Source organism: Balaenoptera borealis (assembly GCF_965194805.1).
Source record: "Balaenoptera borealis genome assembly, chromosome: 14".
In the NCBI taxonomy this organism is placed as follows: Eukaryota; Metazoa; Chordata; class Mammalia; order Artiodactyla; family Balaenopteridae; genus Balaenoptera; species Balaenoptera borealis.
Genome location: NC_138875.1, coordinates 53,863,681 through 53,888,101, shown reverse-complemented (window position 1 = coordinate 53,888,101; position 24,421 = coordinate 53,863,681). Strand labels below are relative to the sequence as shown.

The following is a 24,421-nucleotide window of genomic DNA, read 5'->3' as shown; positions in this document are numbered from 1 at the left end:
AACATCTAGCAGAAAGACAGAGAGGGGCAGGAGGGAGAGAGGAAGAGAGAGAACACTCACACTAGGATGGTGATGGGATGGTCGTGATGATGCAGTGGGATGAGGGATGGCGGGAGGAGGACGTGAACAGCAGAGATGACAAGGTCAGTGTAGACACACCAGGTTGGGGGTGCTGGCGGGACATCCCAGAAAAGATGGGCCATCCGACTATGAGATGGAGATAAGGACCCAGAGCCCAGGGGAGCTGATGGCAGAGAGGAGTCAACAGGAGCGGATGGACAGAAGTCAATGAAATGGGTTCAGGGAGAGGGTGCTTCATCCCAAAGTCTCCCACTTATGAGGTAGATAACCCTAGAAAGAACGCATTGAAGCCAGTGCTAGCCATTGGCATAAACTCGCTTACAGCTCTGTAGAGGGTCCTGCCAGTAAGTCCAGGGGCAACGTCATGGGTAGCCTCAAGTAAGGAAAGCTGAGTCCAGGACCTAGGCTCCTGCTAAGGGACAGCAGAGATGGCAGGCTGGACTTGGCCATGGATGGTATGTGGGTGCAGTGATGTCCATTAGGGCCTGGGATGGGAGGGTGCAGAGAGTCCCCCTACTGAGGCGGGAAAGGCTGCTTCACTGTTCCATCCCGACCAGCCGGTGGGGTGTGCTGGTGCAGGGGAATAGGAAAAACTGAGTGTGGGAGTCCCACCAACCCTGCCTTTCCCCCGCACCTCCGCCCTTCCAGCCTCAAAGGCTCTCTGCTTCTGTCCAAAGAATGGGTATGAAGCTCTTATACTTATTCACGAAGAATAGTGAGATCTCAAACTCTAAGATTCCAGGCAGCAGGATATTTGAGCACAGTGCCCTCCACGATGCATCCATTTCAACACGAGAAGCCCTGAATTCCTGTCCCAGCTCCTCTCCCAGATGGTGACTGTCCGTGTCTTACTCCCCTGGGTAGATCTGTCCTGAGTCACTAAGTAACCTTGAACAAAGAGCTTGGTGTCTGTGGCCCTGCGTGTCCTCAGGTGTGCTGTGGGAATTCTATGTCATAGATGAAGGTCAGGTGACATAATGTATGTGAAAGTACCTCACACTGTCATTTTCTATACAAATCCTTGTTGTGATGTATTTGTGTGACATCCCCGTTACCTACCCCTGAGAACTCAGAGAAAACAAAACAATCCCATGTTATGTGAACTTCCTTTTGGAACAAGAGGGATGAACAGGTATTTGCCTTCTTCTCCCAACCTTTTTTAGGGGGAACTGCTTTTTCCTCCTTTGGTGGAAAATGGTGTCTTTTTTTCCTCCCTTGCCAATTAGATGGTCCACCTATTTTTTTCTCTAGTTCACCTTCCCTATTTGTGTCATATTAGACTCTCTGGAAAAAATGAAACTGATCCTCCTCAGCTCTGGCCCCGAGAGCGCTTTTCATGGAGACCGCCCGTCCCTGCGAGCTGGTCCATGGTGAGCCTCAGCCCTAAGGATAGCAGTGTGCCCGCAGCACCGCTGAAGGGGACAGGAGCCCCAGTGGGAGGAGCAGAGAGGAGAGGCGGGGCCGGTGTGGTGCAGGAATTACAGCACAGGGCCTCTCAACACTCGATGGCATCTCTTTGGTCTAATTCAACCCCTTCTCCCCCCACCTTACATGGGGCTTGTCATATAACAGGTAGCTCATAAATATTCATCACATCAGTGGAAAGAGGAGGAAATAAGAGGGAGGGCATCCCGATCTCAACCCGCACAGCCTTCCTGCTGGTGACAAAATGGTCCCAGATGACCAGAGGCGTCGTGGATTTCACATTTGTGCCTTTTGTCTTTTTTTTTGTTTTAGGTCCTCCTGGCCCCAGGGGTCCGAAAGGTGACAGAGGACAGCAGGGACCCCCGGGTCCCACTGGCAACAAGGGACAGAAGGGAGAGAAGGGGGAGCCTGGCCCTCCCGGCCCGGCCGGTGAGAGGGGCCCGATCGGGCCAGTCGGCCCCCCTGGAGAGCGTGGCAGCAAAGGCTCCAAAGGCCTGCAGGGCCCCAAAGGCTCCCGCGGGTCCCCCGGGAAGCCCGGCCCTCAGGGCCCCAGTGGGGACCCAGGCCCCCCCGGCCCACCAGGCAAGGACGGACTCCCGGGCCCCCAGGGCCCCCCCGGCTTCCAGGGACTTCAGGGCACCGTGGGGGAGCCTGGGGTGCCCGGGCCGAGGGGTCTGCCTGGCTTGCCTGGGGTGCCGGGCATGCCGGGTCCCAAGGGCCCCCCCGGTCCCCCGGGCCCATCAGGGGCGGCGGTGCCCCTGGCCCTGCAGAGCGAGCCAACCACAGCACCCGAGGCCAACGGTGAGTCTGAGCCCCTCGTACCCGGGGATGGGTGCCCCCCCCCATGTGCGCCCCCCACACCCCGTTTTATTGGCAGTGAAGGCGTCGCACAGGGTGGCCTCCGCCCCCACTGCTCCCACGGCCCCGTGCCAGGCGGTGGCGCTCAGGCACTTGTGTTTCTCTCCAAACAGCACCAGGCCCTCCAGCACTTGTTTATAATTAGCTGAGTCAGGTCCTCGGGGACAAACTGGTCCCAAACATTTCCTTCAGGAAAGTCCAAGGCTGGCCACCCCAGACCCATCCCTGTCCTCATTTTATACCCTTCACCTGGGGATGGATGACCTGTGGTTAACGTGCAGATGGAACTTTCTGTTCCTGAAGCCAGATTGTATTTCTTTTTGAGAAGATGTTATGGCGCCTTCTCGTCCTTTGATAGTGAAACCTTTGGTCAAACCCTGAGTGTTGGGTCTGCAACCAAGCCTGTGTTTCTCTCCTTTGACCCACACCCGATTCCACTTGGTTTCCTTCAGTCCAGCTCAGTCACGTTTGTTCCGTGAGCCTAGTTCTAGTTCTGGGCTCTCCCAGCCACTTGTTTACAGGTGCCACGTGATTCCAGACTGACGTTGAACATCTGTGCCTGTGCTGCTTTTTGTTGCTGTGTCTGTTATTTCTGTCATTGTAAAGACTAATCCAGACACAGAGGAACAAAGGCTCAGGGTAGATATCTTCCAGATTATGTAGTTTTAACTACTGTGTATTCTGCAGGCCACTTTCTTGGACTAGTCTTTGCTCCTAGCATGTCCCCAAACGTCAGTCACTGGCTTGGCACACGGACGTGGGGAAGCAGGGCCATAGCTGTGCCTCTTAAACACAGCTGAGGAAAGGCATAGTGCTTTCTGTGTATGTGTGTGTGTGTGTGTGTGTGTGTGTGTGTGTGTGTGTGTGTGTGTGTTTTAATCAATACTTTTAAACTTTGCATTCCTAGGCTGCCCGCCTCACTGGAAGAACTTCACAGAGAAATGCTACTATTTTTCGGTTGAAAAAGAAATTTTTGAGGATGCAAAGCTTTCCTGTGAAGACAGGTCTTCACATCTCATTTTCATAAACACAAGAGAGGAACAGGTATGTTTGCAGCATACTTATAGTTGGGGAAAACTGTAATTTAAGGATCGTGACATCTGGAAAGTACGTGCTTACTGAGGATTCAAAGATATCAAGAATTCATAGTCACATAAACACAGAAGGCTGCATTATGGAGATTTGGGCTATTTATCCAGTGACAAGAAGCATTCATGGCATGGGAATTAGGTCTTTATGCTTCCACCTGGAAGGTCTTGCTTTATCAAGCCTGGAGGTGTGTGGCTTTTCCCAGTGGCCATTGAAAGAGCCGTAAGCCTGGCAGGCCGGCACCAGGCCCCTGTGGAGAGAGAGGCAGAGAGGCCTAAGCACCGTAGGGGTGGGGAGGGATGCAAGGGACCAGACATGTGGCCTCGGCACAGTCAGGAAGAGTAAAGGAGGCCCTGGGGCAGAGCCCACACATGATAACAATGGTGACCATTCACTAGGCCCCTACTGTGTGCCAGGCACTGTATGAGGCATTTTCTCTTATAAACCTCACCACATCCCTAGAGCCTATGTGTAATGTTACCCCCATCTAACAGATAAGAAAACTGAGGCCCCGCAAAGTTTAAATGATTAATACATGATGAGACAAGTAAATGCAGAGCTGAGATTGAAACTGAGATCCAACTAGCAACAATACCAATGCTCTTTCTTTAATGCCACACTGTCCCAGTGGCCTCCTTCCTTTTCCTTAAGTGTCTCTGGCAGACATGACCCTGAAAACAGATGCTTCTGCAGTAATTGACTGGGAATGAACATCCATTAGACAGTAGTCAGGTACCTGGGCTTCAGCACATACAGACCTGGGCCTGATCCCAGCTCAGCCACCTGTCATCTGTCTTAGGTTGGTGGTTGTAATGGCTCAAAGACACGTTGTATGTGACACACTGGACGTGGGACCTGGCCCAGAGGAAGCGCTCAATATTGCCGTGGCTGTTACTGTTATTAGAACGTGGGAGGGAGGGGTGGTGGAAGGGGGTGGAGCCTGGCGGGATTCATCGAGTGGTCTGGATACTTTACGGGAGAAAGAGCATCATTTAAATATTGCTTATAAACTTATAAGAGGAAAAAACGTCAAAGCCCCCAAAACAGTGCAAAACAAGTGCAATAAGAAGAGGACAGCAAAAGCAGTGCACAAGTTCTGACAAACATCCTCTTTTTTTTTTTTTTTTGAGACAGCTTTATCTTATTCAAATCTCATTATGCTTCTCTGTTAAAGTCTGATAAACATCCTCTTATAAAGTGTCCTTCTTTTCTAAACATTGAGGGGAAAGTCCCCCAAACATCTGTTCAAGAAATAGTAATGTACTGTTTCTGATTTCTTTTTCAGCAATGGATCAAAAAGCAGATGGTAGGGAGAGAGAACTACTGGATCGGCCTCACAGACTCAGAGCAGGAAAACGAATGGAAGTGGCTGGATGGGACCTCTCTAGAGTATAAGTGAGTCTCAGAAACTTCCAGATTGCTGGTCAGGCTCTCACTGGTCTATGTTTTCACCTCTTGCCAGACTGACTTCCTACAGTTTCTTCCTGAACGACCTTGTGTCCTACACGTTCCTCAAACTGAGGCTCCAGGTACCAGCTGCGTGTTTATTTCCATGTAGGGAAATTATGGTTGAGAATCAATATGCTGTAAAAATAGGGGTTTTCCTTTTTCTTTTCATGGAGTGAATTTTTTTTCATTTCTACAAAAACAAACAAAAATCAAACAAAATAAACCACCAGAGACTCATAAGACCACCCAGGATGGCACTTGTGGCCAAGCGTGCTCTTTAAGTGCTGCCGTGAAGGCCAGAGAAGCCCCAGGCTCCCCAGCATGGTCCGAGCTCACCAGCCATGCTTCTGACGAGAGCCGGGCGCTCCCTTCAGGATGACGCCATCGACGCCCTGACCCCCTCTGTGCTTCTGGCCAGAGTGTGGGGATGAACTACAGGTTGATGACTCTCCTACACACAGAAAGTTCAAGTACGCCACAAATGAAGGCGTTTGTGGGATGACCGTGTCCTACAGGCTTGAAGAGTCTCTGTAAGTCCGATGTGACCTGAGTTCTATAAAGGCAGCAACAGAGAAGGGAAGCACTTCACAGAACCTTCTCGGAGCTCCTAGGGGCACAGACATCTCTGTGAGCCTCATCCGACCCCGGTGTCCACTCCTGCCCTAATCCTACCCCAGGGTCTGAAGAGGACTAAATTGTGCCCATTTAAATTCCACCTCTTTATCCTACTCCTGCTTTGCCGCTAATGGATGTGAAACTATGAAAATATGCAACACACACTGTACCAAATGGAGCAGAATTCATAAAAACCGACCTGTGAATACCTTTCCTTTGCTGGAGACAGAGAAGGCAGGCCCCGCAGAGGTTCAAGCAGGCGTGTGGGCATCTCGGCTTCAGGACCACGTCCCGAGCACGGAGGAGCCGCAGCAACCTTGGCACCAGGAGAGGAGAAAGCGAGGGTGTTTCAGGTCCAAGACAGCATCACGGGCATCGAGGCTGGAGCAGTAGAGGTCAAGGACAGGGAACAGGGGTTAGAGGGGATGGAGGGGCCAGATAGAGTTCCTGTGCATGTCTGTGCATGGGGGTAGACAGACAGGCTTCTTTATACTTTTAAATCCTCCACGTGAAAAGCATGATTAGAGGATATAGGTAGAAACCAGAATAAGGCCATTTATTTTATCTTTTTTAAAAAACTTTTACTTAAAAATTGTGGTAAAATATATATAACATAACAATTACCATTTAAACCATTTTTAAGTGTAGATTCCAGCGTCAACTACATTTACATTGCTGTGTAAACTTCACCACCATCCATCTGCAGAATTTTTTCATCTTCCCAAACTGAAACCCTGTCCACGTTCAACAATAACTCTCTATTCCCCCCAGCCTGTAGTACCTACCCTTCTACTTTCTGTCTCTATGAATTTGACTCCTTTAAGTCACTCCTGTAAGTGGAATCATTCAGTATTTGTCCTTTTGTAACTGGCTTATTTGACTGAGCATAATGTCTTCATGGTTCATCCATGCTGCAGCACGTGTCAGAATTTCTTTCCTTTTTAAGGCTCAATAATATTCCATTGTATGGATGGACCACAGTTTGTTTATCCATTCATCCATGGATGGACATGTGGGTTGCTTCCAACTTTTGGCTATTGTGAATAATGCTGCTATGAACACAGATGTGTAAACGTGGGAATTCAGTTTTCAGCACAGTCCTAGACCTCATTCCATGTGACCCTCATCACCCCCATAGGAGAGGGGGAAATGATCAGCCTAGAATGGACCCGACCCCCGAGGTGGGGTCACATAGCCAGGCACTGGGTCTATGATCTTACCACTGTGGGGGGTTTGGGGGGAGTGTTTAGAAACAGTACTTAGAGAAAGATAATATATGTTTATTTTTTATTTATTTTTTATTTTGGCTGCAGGTTGTAGTTGCGGTATGCAGGTTCTCGGGATCTTTCATTGCAGCACGCAGGCTCTTTGTTGTGTCGCGCAGGCTTCTCTAGTTGTGGCGTGCGGGTTTCTTTTCTCTCTCTAGTTGTGGTGCGTGGGCTCCAGAACACATGGGCTCCATAGTTGCGGCATGCAGGCTCTCTAGCTGAGGTGTGCGAGCTCGGTAGTTGTGGCGCACGGGCTTAGTTGCCCCGTGGCATGTGGGATCTTAGTTCCCTGACCAGGGATCGAACCCGCGTCCCCTGCATTGGCAGGCAGATTGTTTACCACTGGACCACCAGGGAAGTCCCGACAATATATGTTTTTGCTCCTGCAGCCCATCACAAGTGCTGTGCTGGAGGGCATGCAAGAAATTTCGGGTCCATAGCTAGGTTCATCCTACCACAAGGGAGTTCTGGGTGGGGGCTGGCGAAGGCCATTTCTTTTAAAAGAGCGACCGAACCTCAAGGTGGAACATTTGAAGATTTTAGGTCTGCTCCGAAGGTGAGCCCCAGACTGCCCCCAGGGCAAATGGATATCTGCCTCCTGGCTCAGCAGACATCCTGTCTGCTCCCTGCGCACCTGTCCTTGGGGAGATGAAGCCACACCACTCCCTGGCACTCGGGAATTTGGCCGCCAGCCCGAGGAGGGCATCCAGCACAGCAGAGATATGCTTCAGGAGAGTCAAACAGTTGTGAGAGTTGTCACCTAAAATCGGACCAGTGGGAGGGGGGGGACGGGAGGCAGAGACTACTAAGGGAAAGAGAAATTTGTGACTGACAGTCTAGAGTGCCGGGATCATTTTTTTTTAAGGGAGTCAGTGGGGAGCTGGAAAAAAAAAAAAAAAAAAACCCTCAGTCTCCTCCACTTTTCTCACAACCATAAATACGAAAAAGGTCTGGGTTAGACTCACTAAGAAATTCAATCTGAAGCCCTCCTCTAAGCAAAAACTGGATTGGCCCACATGGAATGGATTGAGAGGGAACAGAACAGTACTGCCTATGCCAGCTCTCCCAAGGTGGAAGTTTCCTCGTCTCTCCCAGGCTCCAGCAGGAATTATGTGATTTGGGAGGAGAGCCCCAGAATTGGTACCTGGGACCTGAGAAGGCTCACATCCCCTGACACCTTCCTGGGAGCTCTGTTCCCAGCCACAGCCCAGACTGTGCTTCTAGTTTTCCACCCAAAGGAATACATAGACATGTAAAAAACCCCGGGATCACATTTTTTTTTTTTTTAACATCTTTACTGGAGTATAATTGCTTTCAACGGTGTGTTAGTTTCTGCTGTATAACAAAGTGAATCAGCTATACATATACATACATCCCCATATCCCCTCCCTCTTGCGTCTCCCTCCCACCCTCCCTATCCCACCCCTCTAGGTGGTCACAAAGCACCGAGCTGATCTCCCTGTGCTATGCGGCTGCTTCCCAGTAGCTACTTTACATTTGGTAGTGTATATATGTCCATGCCACTCTCTCACTTTGTCCCCGGGATCACATTTTAAAAGCCAGAATAAATTAGGCAGACATATTATGAGGCCTCAATAGCCGAAGGCTAATTTAACTTGACATATAATAATAAACACGGTACAAACTAGAAAAAGAGCTAGTGTAGCGAGGGGAGAGAGTACCTGCCCTAGAGTCAATAAGGTCTGGGTTCCAGGTCCAGACCCAGTACTCAACAGCTTGTGACCCTGTGCAAGTTACTCAACCGTGTGGAATCTCCATGCCCTCATCTAGAAATGAAGATTCCAGAAGGACCGATGTCAGTATTGTGAAAATTAAATGAGATAATATGTATCAAGCATTGAGGACACTGAGCCCATGGGAAGTGCTCAGGAATTGTTACTCCTATTGTCATCACTGTCATCATTTTCATACTAGTCACTAATTGCAGGATAACACTTCCTAGCAGTTATGGATTATACCATGTCCTGAAGGAGATGCCACACACACTCACGACAGGTTTGTGAAGACAAGAAGAATGTTCCCTGCCGTGGCCTGGGGATGGGGCTCTAGGCTCTCAGGGGTCTCCCAACACGATACAGCTCCCCAAGTACCTCTCCATCTACTCAGACTCACCTGTACCCTCCTCTTTGCTTCTGTGGCCTCCAAGCCTGGTCCATCCACTTCCCTTTCCCCTGCCACCCACAGTGGTTTCTGGACCTGCCACCTCCCCGTACTTTGTCCAGGCTACAGAAGAAGTCAGTCTCCCTACTTTACTCTTATCCTTTCTCTCCAACACGCAAACACACACACCCCTTGTGAAATTATTTCAGGCTGCTGAGGGGACTGTTAAAGAGGAAACAGACAAGGGATAAAAGGTTCTCTCCTCTGCCTCTTGCCCCCACTCCATTTTTATACTGAGAGCTGGTTGAGGAAGACGGTGCTGGAATAAACAGACAAAAAGCAACGGTGATGTGGATTGGATGCCAGAAGCTTAGGGCACATGTGGACTTGAACGAAGGTTTATTTCCCATGAAACATATGACCTGACTCACTAAATCTTATGACGATTAGGGAAAAGGATGGCATGAGAAGCAATCTGTGATGTCTCAGGATGGTCCCCAGGACAGGTTTCCAAATGCTTTGGATCCACGCGCCAATACAATTCCAAGAGAAAGACTGGAGGGCTGACTCGTGTTGCCAAGATTTTAGTTGCCCAACTAAGGACATGGGTTTTAAAAATCACCTATCAACGGGGACTTCCCTGGCAGTCCAGTGGTTAAGACTCCACACTTCCAATGCAGGGGGGCATGGCTTCGATCCCTGGTCAGGGAACTAGGATCCCACATGCTACACAGCACAGGCAAAAAAAAAAAAAAAAATCACCTATCAACAAATCTCAGAACGAAAACAACAAAAATAAAACCAAGAAAAGACAGTTGGCCATCACACATACACACAGAGTTGTCCTCATTTTTCTCTTTTCACCACAGACCTGTGAGAACTTCATTCTTGCCCAGCACCAGTCCTCTGACTGGACATTGGGATCCACTGGCCCACAGTCCCATGATAACATTCAGTGAATTATCCTGGAGTGTCCACCATGACCCAGCCTCTGTGCTGGTTTGGAGGATCTTTTCTGGAGTTTGGGGCACAATACAACTGAGAGGTACTGTTCTTCTACTCATGTAAAACCAGTCTGATTTCCAGGACCCTGTCACAATCAAGAAGACAGACACTCTGACCCTAAATGTGGATACAGTGAAGAACGGGGCTTCAAAGGAGGTTTCAATGCTCTCCTCTCAGTAATTAATAGAACAAGTATTGAAGAGAGAGAAAAACCAAGAGGGATATAGCAGACACTATCAACTAACTTGACTTCATTGATATTTATGGGACTTTTCACCCAACAACTACAAATACACATTCTTTTCAAGTGCATATGGTATGTTCACCAAGATCAACTATGGGCTGGGTCATCAAACAAGTCTCCATAAATTTAAAAGCTCTGGAATTATGTAGTGTATGTTCTCTCACCAAAACAAAATTGAATTAGAAATCAATAACAAAAAGATATCTGTAAAATCGCCAAATATTTGGAAATTAAAGACACACTTCTAAACAACCCATGGGGCAAAGGAGAAATCACAAAGGAAATTTGCAAATGTTTCAAAGACAATGAAAACATAACATATCAAAATCTGTGAGATGCAGCTAAAACAGTATATAGAGGGGCATTTATAGATTTAAAATGCTTATATTAGAAAAATACTTTAAAGTTGGAAATTAATGACCTAAGCTTCTACTTTATGAGGGTAGAAGAAGAAATGCAAATTAATCCCAAAGCAAGCAAAAGGAAGGAAATAATAATGACTGGAAAGCAATGAAATAGAAAACAGACAAACCAGGGAGAAGACCAGTGAAATCAGGAGCATGTCAAAGCTGGTCTTTCTACTCTTGATGGAATAAATGCCAGTGTGTCATTTGGCAAAGGTCATCACTGTCAATGGAGACTGCCTGGTAGGCACGGGGCAGTCAAACACACATGGGATGGAGACTCTGCCCACTTGCTCAGAGCAGAACTGTAAGGGAGCCTTTGAAGGCCTTTCCTGCCCACCCTGCTTGCAGTTGCCCACCTTAGATCACCAGAGATGTGCTGTGCTTCCTGAGAGTCTCCCAAAACACACTTGAAGCTCCTCTCTTCCTCTTGTCCATTTCTTGGTCCCCTGCACAGGACATCATTTAACGGGAGCATGCTGTCAAGTTACGAGTAACAGCTTTCATCTCTGCACTGCAAAGGCAAAACATGGGTTGCCCTTCTGTCCACACAGATGGCTACATGTAATATTACATACTACATTTTTAGAATATAGAACCGTAGAATGGTAATGCCTTTTTATCTACTCAAAAGGGCAAGGAAATGCAAGGGGAAAATATTAAACAGATCTTCTATCAGAATTCCTATTTATGCAATTTCCCAACTAACCGGGAGATAAAGAATATTAAATGTCCCGTCATGCATCGAGAATCACAATCTCAAATTTGATAAACAAAATTGGAATGGAACCCCTTCGTATAACTGCAGAAATGAACAAAGTGTACACCAACAACATCAAACTGCCCAGGCATTGTTGACATTTCCGGGAGGGTCCTGCAAGGTGGAGAGAAACACACACAAAAAAGCTTGCCTGAAAGTTTCCTTCCAACTTCATCTCTTTCTGGCATCACTGTGACAGTCTGAGAGTTTTGCCTCATTTGTTTCTTGCCTGTGATGTAAGTTCTGAGAGGGCTGGGACTCTGTTCTCCATAGTGCCGTGTTGCCATCAGCTAGCATTACTTATCCCTGGCACATAGTTGGTGCTCTGTGAATATCTGTCGAATGAATGAGTTAACGAATGACTATTTCTGACTTCCACCTGAGTATCGTCCCACATTTACTCTCATCAGTTGATGGTTTCATCTAAATTATCTCTTCATCACTAGATTTATTTAAGTGAGGTCACTTCATTTTTTAAAATATCCCAAAATATACAGTTGGTTTGGGGGAGTCCACGCTACCTTGTTACACCCTTTAACTGTAAATTTCAACTCTCCTTTCCCATCACCCTGATTTTTGCTGGTCTTGTCGTCAAAAGAAGTATGGCAACATGGGCTCTGTCCCCAGGTGACCCTGGTAAGAGCCTGGCCTCAGAAAAGGAAAATCTTAGTAGTGAGAAGTGTTTCTTTGCTGTAGAAGTTTCTCCTGCTATCAGGGTGCAGTGTACAGTGGAAGATTTCTCTCTAGCGGCCAAAGCCGCAGCCACTCTGATATGAACATGAAGCATGGACCAGAGTGAGTTATTATTAGATGATGCTGGTTGGGTAATGAGTCATCGTTTATGGGAAGCACTTCCTGCTGCAGATGTTTTTTCGGACCCTCCGCACGAGGCAAGCTTGTCCTCTTAGGAGGTAACCACAAGCTTCTGTGCAAAGACCTGGTTCTCAGAGAAAACGTAGTCTTTCAAGTTTTGAGTCTTGGAAGCACATCTAATTTATTGCTTGGAAATAGAGTCAGGAACAGCAAACGCTGGCAAAGGGGTGCTTTGAGCAGCAGCATGCAAGTTAAGCCCCAAATGAGCTCATCCTAAAGAAAACTTGTTGTAAAGAATCTCTCTCCCAAAAAAGGCAGTGAGATGTATAAGTCATTTTCAGTAAGAATAAATTACTATTTCTTTCTATAGCAATTAACTATCTACAACTTAGCCAGAAAACCATAACCAAGTGTTTATAATTGTAGGTTCTTGTAAGTGTATATCAAGGGTCTTTCGCTCTCTCTGCCTGACTCTGACTTGTTAGAGACAAGATATCAGATCAGAACGTACGAGGATCCTTCTGGGTTCTCACAAGAGTGTGTGTGTGTGTGTGTGTGTGTGTGTGTGTGTGTGTGTGTGTGTGTGTGTGTGTGTGTGTGTGTGTGCGCGGTCCTCAGAATGCATATACATTCTCACACAGATATACACCCACATGCCCAGCAGTCAGCATTCCAGTGCACGTTAGAAAGCTGTCATTCATCTGACTGTGTTGGAGACAGGTTTACTCTCTCAGCAATGTGATGAAGCAGCTCAGTGAGCTGATTGCACTGTGGCAATGATAACAAGCCTGCAGGGAGATGCTGCATAACACACTGCTCTGCAAAACAGCTGCTTATTCTGAATCAGAGTGTACACAGCTTTTTAAACAGTGCATTTTCATTCCCGGACAAATGACAGGCCTTGGTTTTGTTTTTTACATTTCTCTGCTGCTCTTGGGTAGAGAAAACTTCTCTGTGACTTTGCAAATAATACTTGATTTCTGTTTTCTTAAAAGAAATTGGAAAGCTGGACAGCCAGATAACTGGGGTCATGGCCATGGGCCTGGAGAAGACTGTGCCGGGCTGATTTATGCTGGGCAGTGGAACGACTTCCAATGTGAGGACATCAATAACTTCATTTGCGAAAAAGACAGGGAGACAGGTAAGCAGCGGAGGGGATTTAAGAGAGAGCCGCTGAGCTTATATCTTATTAAAGGGCAAGAGGTGATGAGTATAAGGGATCTGAATGTAGGCTCGGTAATCGGGTTCCAGTCCTGGTTCCGCCATTTACTAGCTGGGCAAGCTATTAACCTCAGGGGAATAATAGTATCTTCTTAATGGGGTTGTTGTGAGGACTTAAATAAGTTAATAAATGTGCCTAATGTAGAGGAAGTACTCAATAAATATTAGACTAAAAGGCCTAGGTCATTACCTTATAATATTGTCAGTCAATTGTTATTTAACATATGGCACCAGTGTTAAGTCTTTTTCATAGAGTTCCGTGCATGGATAATTCAGGTGACCAAGCATTCAATTCCATGTGTATTTATTGAGCATTTACTATGGGCCAGATGCTGTGCTAGATAATGTAGGGATATAGTTTCTCCGCCTCCTTATAAGCTCATAAGCCTAAGAGGCATTTGGAGATTTTTTTTTTCATTTCAAAACGTACTTTTGTAAAGCTTCATTAAATACATGACCCTCTTCAGGACATAGCATCTTAGTTTTCTTCATCAGAACTAGATTTGAAAGTTTGTGGTGGGGGAAGGAGGAAATGGGGGTGAATGGTAATAGGTAAGGGTTTTTTTTAGGGGTGATGAACATGTTCTAAAATATTAGATAGTTCTAAACTATACAACCTTGTGAATATGATGTAATTCTATCTCATAAAGTCTTTATTTTGAAAGTTGGTGGGAGACCTTGAAGGGCAGGCACTATCTTTGTGCCCTCCCTCTGCTGTGCTCCACAGCACAAGTATCACCCCAAGGGGAGCTTTTACACACGTCTGATGCCCAGTTTTTTGCAGCTGCCACCCAGGGAACACCCCTTGATCTCCTGGCTCTAGTGGCCAGTGAGCTTGCATTCCTGGGTCCCATGAGACTATAACAAACAAATCATTCTTGGCCAGCTGCTATCCCCAGGGCACTGTGCAGACAGCAAACTGAATCATACCCCCAGTATTTCTCTGAAAGAGGCCTATTTGCTTGTCCTGGAGCTTCAGCAAGAGGGGTAAGCTTCTGGTTTGGCTCATCTAGGGACCTACGGAGGTGCCCTCCAGGGACAAAGGCTGGTGGATGCCATCTCTGTGACCTCCCTCTGCCTCATGACAGGGTGCAGGGAGCTCCCAGGATGGAGCTTGTACACTTGTCTGGCACCCTGATTTTTGCAACAATTGTGCAGGAGACACCTCTAGGTCACCCAGTGCTGGTGGCCAGTGGGACACACCTTTCAGTCCCACAAGACTATAAATATTTGCATACTTTAAAAGCTGCTGCCTGAAGGTCTAGTTTCTAATCAGCAAGACTCTAGTTGCTGACTGAGATCCTCCCCTTTGGGGCACTGACAGGTCTTGGCACACTCAAATGCTAGGAGCCACTAAAAATAAAAAAGGCTTCTTGAACAATCACAGTGGTTTGAAGGACAAGCAAGAGCTAGGGCAGGGTTGAAAGATAAGGTTCATTCCTACAAGATGCCACTCCCTCAAGATTGGGAAAGAGGGTTGTTTTATCTAGTTTGACAACACAGAGAGTCAAGCAAAATGAAGAAAGATACATATGTTCTGAATGAAAGAACAAGATAAAACCTTATAAAAAGTCCTTAATGGAGATAAGTGATATACCTATTAAAAAGTTCAAAATAATAGTTATAAAGATGCTCACACTGAACTCGGGAGAAGAATAGATGAACACAGTTAGAACTTCAATAAAGAGATAGATAGCAAATATAAGAAAGTACCAAATAGAAGTTACAGAGCTGAAGAATACAATAACTGAACTGGAAAATATATACTAGTAGGGTTCAGTAGCAGACTAGATGAAGCAGAAGAAAGGATCAGTGAGCTCAAAAGCAGGGCAGTGGAACACACCCAGTGGAGAAGCAAAAAGAAAAAAGAACAAAAAAACATGAAGATAGTTTAAGGTACTTATGAGACATCATGTGGTGGTCCAAATTCACATTATAGGGGCCCAGAAGGAGAAGAGAGGGGTAAAGTGGCAGAAACTTCTTGAAGAAATAATGGCTGAAAACTTCCCTAAACTTGGGAAGGAAACAGACATCCAAATCCAGGAAACCCAGAGTTCCAAATAGGAGGAACCCAAAGAGACCCACACCAAGACACATTATAATTAAAATGTCAGAAGTTAAAGACAAGGAGAGAATCTTAAAAGCAGCAAGAGAAAAATAACTTGTTACATACAAGGGAACCCCTATGGACTGTCAGCTGATTTTTCAGCAGAAACTTGGCAAGCCAAAAGGGAGTGGAATGGTTTTATTAAAAGTGTTTAAAGAAAAAAACTTCCAATTAAGAATACTCTACCCAGCAAAGTTATCCTTCAGAATTGAAAGAGAGAGAGTTTTCCAGACAAGCAAAACCTAAAGGAGTTCACCACCACTAGACCAGCCTTACAAGAAATGTTAAAGAGGCTTCTTTACACTGAAAAGAAAGGGTGCTAATTAAAAACAGGAAAACATATGAAAGTATAAATCTCACTGGTAAAGGTCAAAATATATTTACCTTTACATATATATAGTAAAATTCAGAATACTCTAATGTTGTAAAGGTAGTGGATTAACACTTATAAAGCTAGTATGAAGGTTAAGAGACAAAAGTAATAAAAATAACTATAACTACAATGATTTGTTAAGAGATACACAAGATTAAAAGACATAAATTGTGACATCAAAAATATAAAATGGTGTGGGGGCAGGGAGTAAAAACACAGAGTTTTAGAATGCATTCAAACTTAAGTTGTTAATTAAAATAGACTATTATAAATATAAATTGTTATATGTAAGCCTCATGATAACCACAATGCAAAAACCTATAGTAGATACATAAAAGATAAATAGAAAGGAATCTAAGCATACCACTATAGAAAATCATCAAGTCACGAAGGAAGAGAGCAAGAGAAGAAGAAACAGAGGAACTACAAAACAGCCAGAAAACAATTAACAAAATGGCAAGTAATACATATCTTTTAATAATTATTTTAAACATAAATGGACTACATTCTCCAGTCAAAAGACATAGAATGGCTGAATGGATAAAAATACAAGACCCATTTATATGCTGCCTACAAGAGACTCACTTCAGATGAAGGATACACACAGACTGAAAGTGAAGATGTAAAAAGATATTCCATGCAAATGGAAACCCAAAGAAAGATGGGGTAGCTATATTTATATCAGACATAATAGACTTTAAAACAAAGACTGGAATAAGAGACAAAGAAGGTCATTACATAGTGATAAAGGAATCAATCCAACAAGAGTATATAACATTTGTAAATATTTATGCACCCAACATAGGAGCACCTAAGTAAAAAAAACAAATATCGACAGACCTAAAGGGAGAAATAGATAGCAGTACAGTAATAGTACCCCACTTTCATCAATGAATAGATCATCCAGGCCAAAAAATCAATAAGGAAACATTGGCCTTAAATGGCACATTAGATCAGGTGGACCTAACTGATAGAAAAAATCCCATCCAAAAGCAACAGAATACACATTCTTCTCAAGTGCACATGGAACATTCTCCAGAATATATCATGTTAGGCCACAAAAAAAGTCACAATAAATTTAAGAAGATTGATTTCTAGTCTCATACCATTGTGGCTGGAAAAGATGCTTGATATGGCTTCAATCACAAGAAGAAAACTGGAAAAATCACAAATATGAGGAGATTAAACAACATGCTACTGAACAACCAGTGGGTCAAGGAAGAAATCAAAAAGGAAGTAAAAAATATGGTGAGACAAATGAAAATGCAACATACCAAGACTTATGGGATGTAGCAAAGCAGTTCTAGGAGGGAGGTTCATAGCAATACATCCTATCTCAAGAAAAAAAGATCTCAGATAAACAACCTAAACCTATCCCTCCAGGAACTAGAAAAAGAAGAACAAATGAAGCCCAAAGTTAGTTGAAGGAAGGAAATAAAGATCAGAGTGGAAATAAATGAAATAGAGACTAAAAACATAATAGAAAAGATTAATGATAGAGCTGGTATTTGAAAGATAGACAAAATCGACAAACTTTTAGCTAGATTTACCAAGAAAAAAATATGGGCTCAAATATATACAATCAGAAATGAGAGAGGAGACACTGTAACCGGTATCACAGAAATACAAAGATCACTATGAACAATTATACACCAACAAATTGGACAACCTATGAGAAATAAATTCCTAGAAACATACCATCTATGAAGAACTGAATCATGAAGAAATAAAAAATCTGAACAGACCAATTACTAGTAAAGAGATTGAATAAGTAATCAAAAACCTCCCAATAAACAAAAGTCCAGGGCCAGATGGCTTCATTAGTGAATTCTACCAAACGTTTAAAGAAAAATTAATACCAATTCTTCTCAAACTCTTCCAAAAAATAGAAGAGGAGGAAACACTTCCAAACTCATTTTATGAGGCCAGCATTACCCTGATACCAAAGCCAGACAAGGACACTACAAGAAAAGAAAATTACAGGCCAATATCCTTGATGAACTATAGATGTAAAAATCCTCAACAAAATATTAGCAAACCGAATTCAACAATACAGTAAAAGAATTATACGCCATGATCAAGTGAGATTTATTCCAGGGATATAAGGATGGTTTAACATCCACAAATCAATCAATGAGATACACTACATAAACAGAATGAAAGAAAAAAATCATATATCATCTCAATAGATGCAGAAAAAGCATTTGACAAAATTCAGTGTTCATTTATGATAAAAAAAAAAAAACAACTCTCAAATGGATTCCCTGTAGAGGGAAACTCTCTATAGAGGGACTGTGACAGGCCCACAACTAACATCATACTCAATGGTGAAAAGCTGAATACTTTTGCTCTAAGATCAGGAACAAGACAAGGATGCCCACTCTCACCACTTTTATTCAGCATAGTATTGGAAATCCTAGCCAGAGCAATTAGGCAAAAAAAAGAAATAAAAGGCATCCAAATCAGAAAGGAAGAAGTAAAACTGTCGCTATTTGCAGGTAACATGATATTTTATATATAGAAAACCCTAATGGCTCCACCAAAAAAAAATGTTAGAACTAATAAATGAATTCTGTAAAGCCGCAGGACACAAAAATCAATATACAAAAATATGTTGTGTTTCCATACACATAACAAACTATCAGAAAGAGAAATTAGGGAAACAATACCATTTGCAATTGCATCAAAAAGGATAAAATACCTAGGAATAAATTTACCCAAGGAGGTGAAAGACCTATACACTGAAAACTATAAGACATTGATGAAAGAAACTGAAGAAGACCCAAATAAATAGAAAGATATTCTGTGCTCATGGATTGGAAGAATATTGTTAAAATGTCCATACTATCCAAAGCAATCTACAGATCCAATGCAATCCCTAGAAAAATTCCTATGGCATTTTTCACAGAAATAGAACAAACAATCCTAAAATTTGTATGGAACCACAAAAGACCCCAAATAGCCAAAGTAATCTTGAGAAAGAACAGCAAAGCTAGACACAGTCCCTGATTTCAAACTATATTACAAAGCTACAGGGATCAATACAGTGTGGTAGTGGCATAAAAACAGATACATAGATCAGTGAAACAGAATATATAACCCAGAAATAAATCCATGCATATGGATTATTGGTCAACTAACTTATGATAAAGGAGCCAATAATATACAGTGGGGCGAGGACAATCTCTTCAATAAATGCTGTTGAGAAAACTGGACAGCCACATGCAAAAGAATGAAACTGGACCACTCTCTTATACCATACACAAAAAAAAGCACAAAATGGATGAAAGACTCAAATGTAAGACCTGAAACCATAAAATCCCTGGAAGAAAACATAGGTGATAATCTCCTTGACATTGATCTTGGCAATGATTTTTTGGATCTGACAACAAAAGCAAAAATAAGCAAGTGTGACTACTGACAACAAAAGCAAAAATAAGCAAGTGTGACTACATCAAACTCTAAAGCTTCTGCAAAGCAAAGAAAACCATCAACAAGTGAAAAGTCGGCTTACTGAATGGGAAAAAATATCTGCAAATCATAGAACTGATAAGGTGCTGATATCCCAAATATATGAAAAACTCATACAACTCAATAGCAAAACACCAAACAATCCCATTGAAAAATGGGCATAAGATCTGAACAGACATTTTTCCAAAGAAGACAGACAGACGGCCAACAGGTACATGAAAAGCTGCTCAACATCCCTAATCATCAAGGAAATGCAAATGAAAACCACAATGAGATATTACCTCACACCTGTCAAAATGGTCATTATAGAAAAGACAAGAAATAACAAGTGTTGGCGAGGATGTGGAGAAAAGGGAACCCTTATGCACTGTTGGTGGGAATGTAAATTGGTGCAGCCACTATGGAAAAACAGTATGGAGGTTCCTCAAGAAATTAAAAATATAATAGAACTACCATATGATCCAGCAATTCCACTTCTAGGTATTCATCTGAAGAAACAAAAACATTAACTTGAAAAGATATATGTACCCTTATGTTCATTGGAGCATTATTTACGATAGCATTATTTACAATATGGAAGCAATCTAAGAGTCCAACAATAGATGAATGGGTAAAGAAAATGCAGTATATAAATACAATGGAATATTATTATTCAGCCATAAAAAAGAATGAAATATTGCCATTTGTGACAACATGGATTAACCTTGAGGGCATTATGCTAAGTGAGATAAGTCAGACAGAGACAGACACCATATAATCACACTTATATGGAACCTTAAAAAAAAAAATGGAACTCATAGATACAGAAAACAGGTGGTTGCCAGAGGCAGAGAGTGGTGGGGTGTACAAAATGGGTGAAGGGGCTCAAAAGGTATAAACATCTAGTTATAAAATAAATAAGGCATGGTAATGTAATGTCATATACAGCATGGTGACTATAGTTAATAATCCTGTTATATATTTGAAAGTTGCTAAAAGAGTAAATCTTAAAAATTCTCATCACAACAACCACAAAAAAATTATAACTACATGTGGTAGTGGACGTTAACTAGACTTACTGTGGTGATCATTTTGCAATATATACAAATTTGGAATCATGTACACTTGAAACTAATATGTTATATTTCAATTTTATCTCAATTTTTAAAAACAAAGTTGATGACAAAAATATATTTTGCTCAAATTATTTTTGACAGTAACTGGGGCACAAATTATGCATTTATCCATTCAACAGTCATGTATTGAAAACCTCTAGTGTGTCAAGCACTGGTCCAAGTGCTAGAGGTCTCCAGACACGTAAGGAACTCCCATCCTGGTCAGTTTCAGGAAAAGAACACAAATATCTCAACAAGAGATTACAGTAGAGGGTGACAAGTGACCCAGATTTGTCATTTGTTAGCCTTCTTTGGCCATTTGGGATTTGAGTTGGGACTAGGATTCCCCAGAATAGGCTCTTTCAAAGTGAATTTTACCTTTTATTTAATCTGAGTAAGAATTTCTAGGCATTTATTTGAAAAAATAATTATTGAACGATGTATTTGGAATGTTTCCTATAAAAACACGTTCCTTTTTTGAATTATACATTAACATTGTTCTTTAAGAAAAACTAACACCCATCCTTTTTCCTTTCTTTTAGTACTATCACCTGCATTATAATGGACTGTGATATAATAATAAGAGCAAATTTTCGGACAGTTCTCAAAGGCAAAAGATACTTCTTCCTCATTGCATCACCTTCTCACCAGATTGAAAAAAAGCACTGAAAACCAATTACTGAAAAAATTGACAGCCAACGTTCTTTACCATCGCCATTACTTAAGGACTTTGGAACAAAAGTGTTCCCCCAGTATGATACATTGATTTTCAGTATGCAAATGGACTGAATCACATAGATTTTTCTCAGCCAGTAACCGTACAGTTATGCAAATCATGTCTTCCAGAGTGTGGAATGCTCCAATCAGAAAAAAGATTATCATTGGTTGTTGAGCTTTAGGAAGAACTGAAAACGTATACTGTGTAAACAGTACCTTACATTTCTAAAATCCCACATGTAGGAAAAATATGCAGACATACAGATATATAGGTCAACTCTTAGTAACAATATGAAATATACTTAAAGAGCTTTTAAAACTTTGTATTTTTGTACAAAATATTTGCCTTTTTACAATTTATTTTCTTTTTTTTTTTTTGTTATTTTACCAATATAGTACATGAAGCCAAAGAAAACAATAATGGTACTAATAAAAACTCATAGGGTTTCTTGTCAGATTTAATTCTACACAGTGGCAAAGAATTTTTTTCAGTTATGGTTTAAAAAAATAATTAAATATGTGTGTATATGTGTATTTTTTAATGTATCATTTCCTCAGAGGAGTCAATCACTTGAAATGTCTAGAAGTGTCCTTGCAGATTTTGCCAGTGTAGGTCAAGCCTGAGCATATATGTGGCTCAGTCAAGTGGGCCATGCATCAAGCCCATCACCAGCCAAGACTCTTGCTGTGTGTCTGCCAGGCTCAGAGGAAGTGGTCAACTCAGGATGTGCTTTTACTTCATTTTGGCGGAGTCAGGGGTGGTGGAGAGGCATCTGTTGGGAAGGGCAGAGCACCTGAATCTGGCTATCTAGAAGGTCCTGTTTTATGGCTGAGGTATGAATATACTTGGTATCAGACCCATACCAGAGCTGATATTAAATGTCAGGAAAGTATGGCATCACATCGGCCAAAGGCAGAGAGGCTAGAAAGATGGGGACAGCTATACACTACCTGGAAAGTTTATGTTTTCTTAAGTCAGATTCCAAAAAAACCATAATTCCAAGGCACATGCATGATGAAATGCAAGAATAAAATTTTGGCCACTATGTTGAACTCTTGCAAAGAACCTTTTGTCTGAGCCCATCTTCCTTCTACTCCTTGACTTGCCATTGAAAAGTCTAACATGAAATGTGCTGAAAACAGGCTTAGATGTAACTGATGCTCAAAGGTAAGATTTCCATCCAACAGATTCCCTCTCCTCTCCTCCCAAGGAGCTCCCCAGCAGTGCTGCTACCTATCCCACATACAATGGTAAAAGAATAAAGACAGAGTTTGATTTTCACACCTGCAGCTGTGTGGACTGTGTTGTCTTGCCCTGGTCACCGATCATGCCATCTCTGCAGCCCAGGAATGGTCACCTCCTCAGCACCTTTATGCCCCGCTGTCCTGTCCATGTGGTCTGGTTGGGCTGGTAGGACCCGCTGTCGTCTGGGCCCTGTGACACAAGACAGGCACTGGACTCTGGTACCTCTTCAGGCTCAAGACCTTCTATAGACTAAACTCTATCCTCTTTTTCATCCTCTTCTGGTTTCTTAGGTGTCAATTAAGATTCATGTTCAGAAGCAACTTGAACGTCTGATGCCATGCTCAGAAGAGAATGGTGCTGGCTCCCACAGCTGAGGGTGTTCCTAACAACAACTTACCCAGTGCTTATCATTTGTCAGGCTTCAATCAGATGATCTCATGTCATCCTCCCAACAGCCCTAAAAAGTAGGCCTTACTACTCTCCCCATTTTATAGAGGGGGGCACTCAGGGATGTGATGTCATTTCCTGGATCACATCATCACCAAGGAATGAGGCAGGATTCAGACTCGAGCTTTGAAAATGTTCTAATTTTCTTTAGGAAGCAGGGTTCGTCTTAATAACACAGTAAAATCAGATGAAAATCACACATTACCAGATGCCTCATGTACTCCTCTGTATATTTAGCTATTTATACACCATGTTTCTATTCACCTCCTCACCACTGATGCCCTTCTGGGAGGAGAGTTTTGGTAAAATGTCATGAGGTCTTCAAGCACTTGAGTTGCTATGAGAAGATGGAAACTTTTTCTTTTTAAATGACTCTTGAAAGAATGAGTGCACAACCAGAAAGAAAAAAACCCTTTCTTTTCCTCTTCCGTGAGCAGCGTTCACCAGGTCTTCCCATATCCTTCTAATTTTAGCAGTTAGAGTTTAAAGCAGACAACAAATAGTAAGACCGCCTCCCATTTTAAAAACCAGATGTTTAAGGAAATAGAAAGCTACATAAATCATATATCCCTGGGACTTCCCTGGTGGTGCAGTGGTTAAGAATCTGCCTGCCAAGGCAGGGGACACGGGTTCGAGCCCTGGGCTGGGAAGATCCCACATGCCACGGAGCAACTAAGCCCGTGCGCCACAACTACTGAGCCTGCGTTCCAGAGCCCGTGAGCCACAACTACTGAAGCCCTCGCGCCTAGAGCCTGTGCCCCGAAACAAGAGAAGCCACCGCAATGAGAAGCCCGTGCACCACAACGAAGAGTAGCCCCCGCTCACTGCAACTAGAGAAAGCCCGCACGCAGCAACGAAGACCCAACGCAGCCAATCAATCAATCAATCATATATCCCTATATAAATCAGGTAACAACATTAAGCATGTGTATTTTGCCTCAGATGACAAAACTGATCTCTTGAAAAACTATGTTAACTCATTCATGGCTCAAAGAAGTCCAACAATAATAAAAGTTTAAATATATTTAGCACTTTCACATACATTACCTCTTCTAATCTTGGTGCAAAACCTTTCTCTCTACTTTAGGAATGAGGACACTGAGGCTAATTTGAAGACTTGCCCATTGCCCACATCACTGTCCTGCAAATCATCAGGTTCCTCGTTCTTAAGTCCCTAAATCTAAGTCCATTCTAACCCTTACCCCCAGTTTAAAATCTTCTGAGTTGCCTGCAGGACAAACATGCCGGGGAGATAAGGCCCTCGTGACCAGGTCCTCAGCTGCACCTCCAACCTCCCCTCCAGCTGCAACCCTGCCCTCCCTTGCTATGTGCCAGAACAGCCTTGCAAGCCACCTGCAATTTCCTCCATGCTCTTTCTTACCCCCATACTTTACCTGAACTTCCCTTCCCTACCTTTGTTACCTGGAAAGTACCTCCTTTAAGATTCAGCTCAAGCATCACTTCTAGCCTGAATCCTTTCACAACAAATGCACCCTGAAGGAAGAGCTGATTCTTCCTTCCATGTCAAACGCTACACACAAATGCTCCGGATAACATGGAGGAAAACCCACACACTGTGTTAGATGATCTACAGATTAGCTGAGAGGCCTAAA

The 24,421-nt window shown here is 43.2% G+C and overlaps 1 protein-coding gene across 1 annotated transcript in view; it reads left to right on the top strand.

The window, feature by feature from the left end:
• COLEC12 (collectin subfamily member 12) overlaps positions 1-22,397 on the top strand; it is a gene marked incomplete at its 5' end in the record, with an annotated part of 195,281 nt that extends 172,884 nt beyond the window's left edge. Inside the window, 5 exons of the mRNA XM_082355459.1 lie at positions 1,819-2,307; positions 3,272-3,408; positions 4,739-4,848; positions 13,128-13,273; positions 20,941-22,397. Coding sequence (XP_082211585.1) covers positions 1,819-2,307; positions 3,272-3,408; positions 4,739-4,848; positions 13,128-13,273; positions 20,941-20,960 — 902 coding nt within the window. The 3' untranslated portion in view covers positions 20,961-22,397. The remainder of the gene's footprint in view (positions 1-1,818; positions 2,308-3,271; positions 3,409-4,738; positions 4,849-13,127; positions 13,274-20,940) is intronic.
• Positions 22,398-24,421: the final 2,024 nt, after the last annotated feature.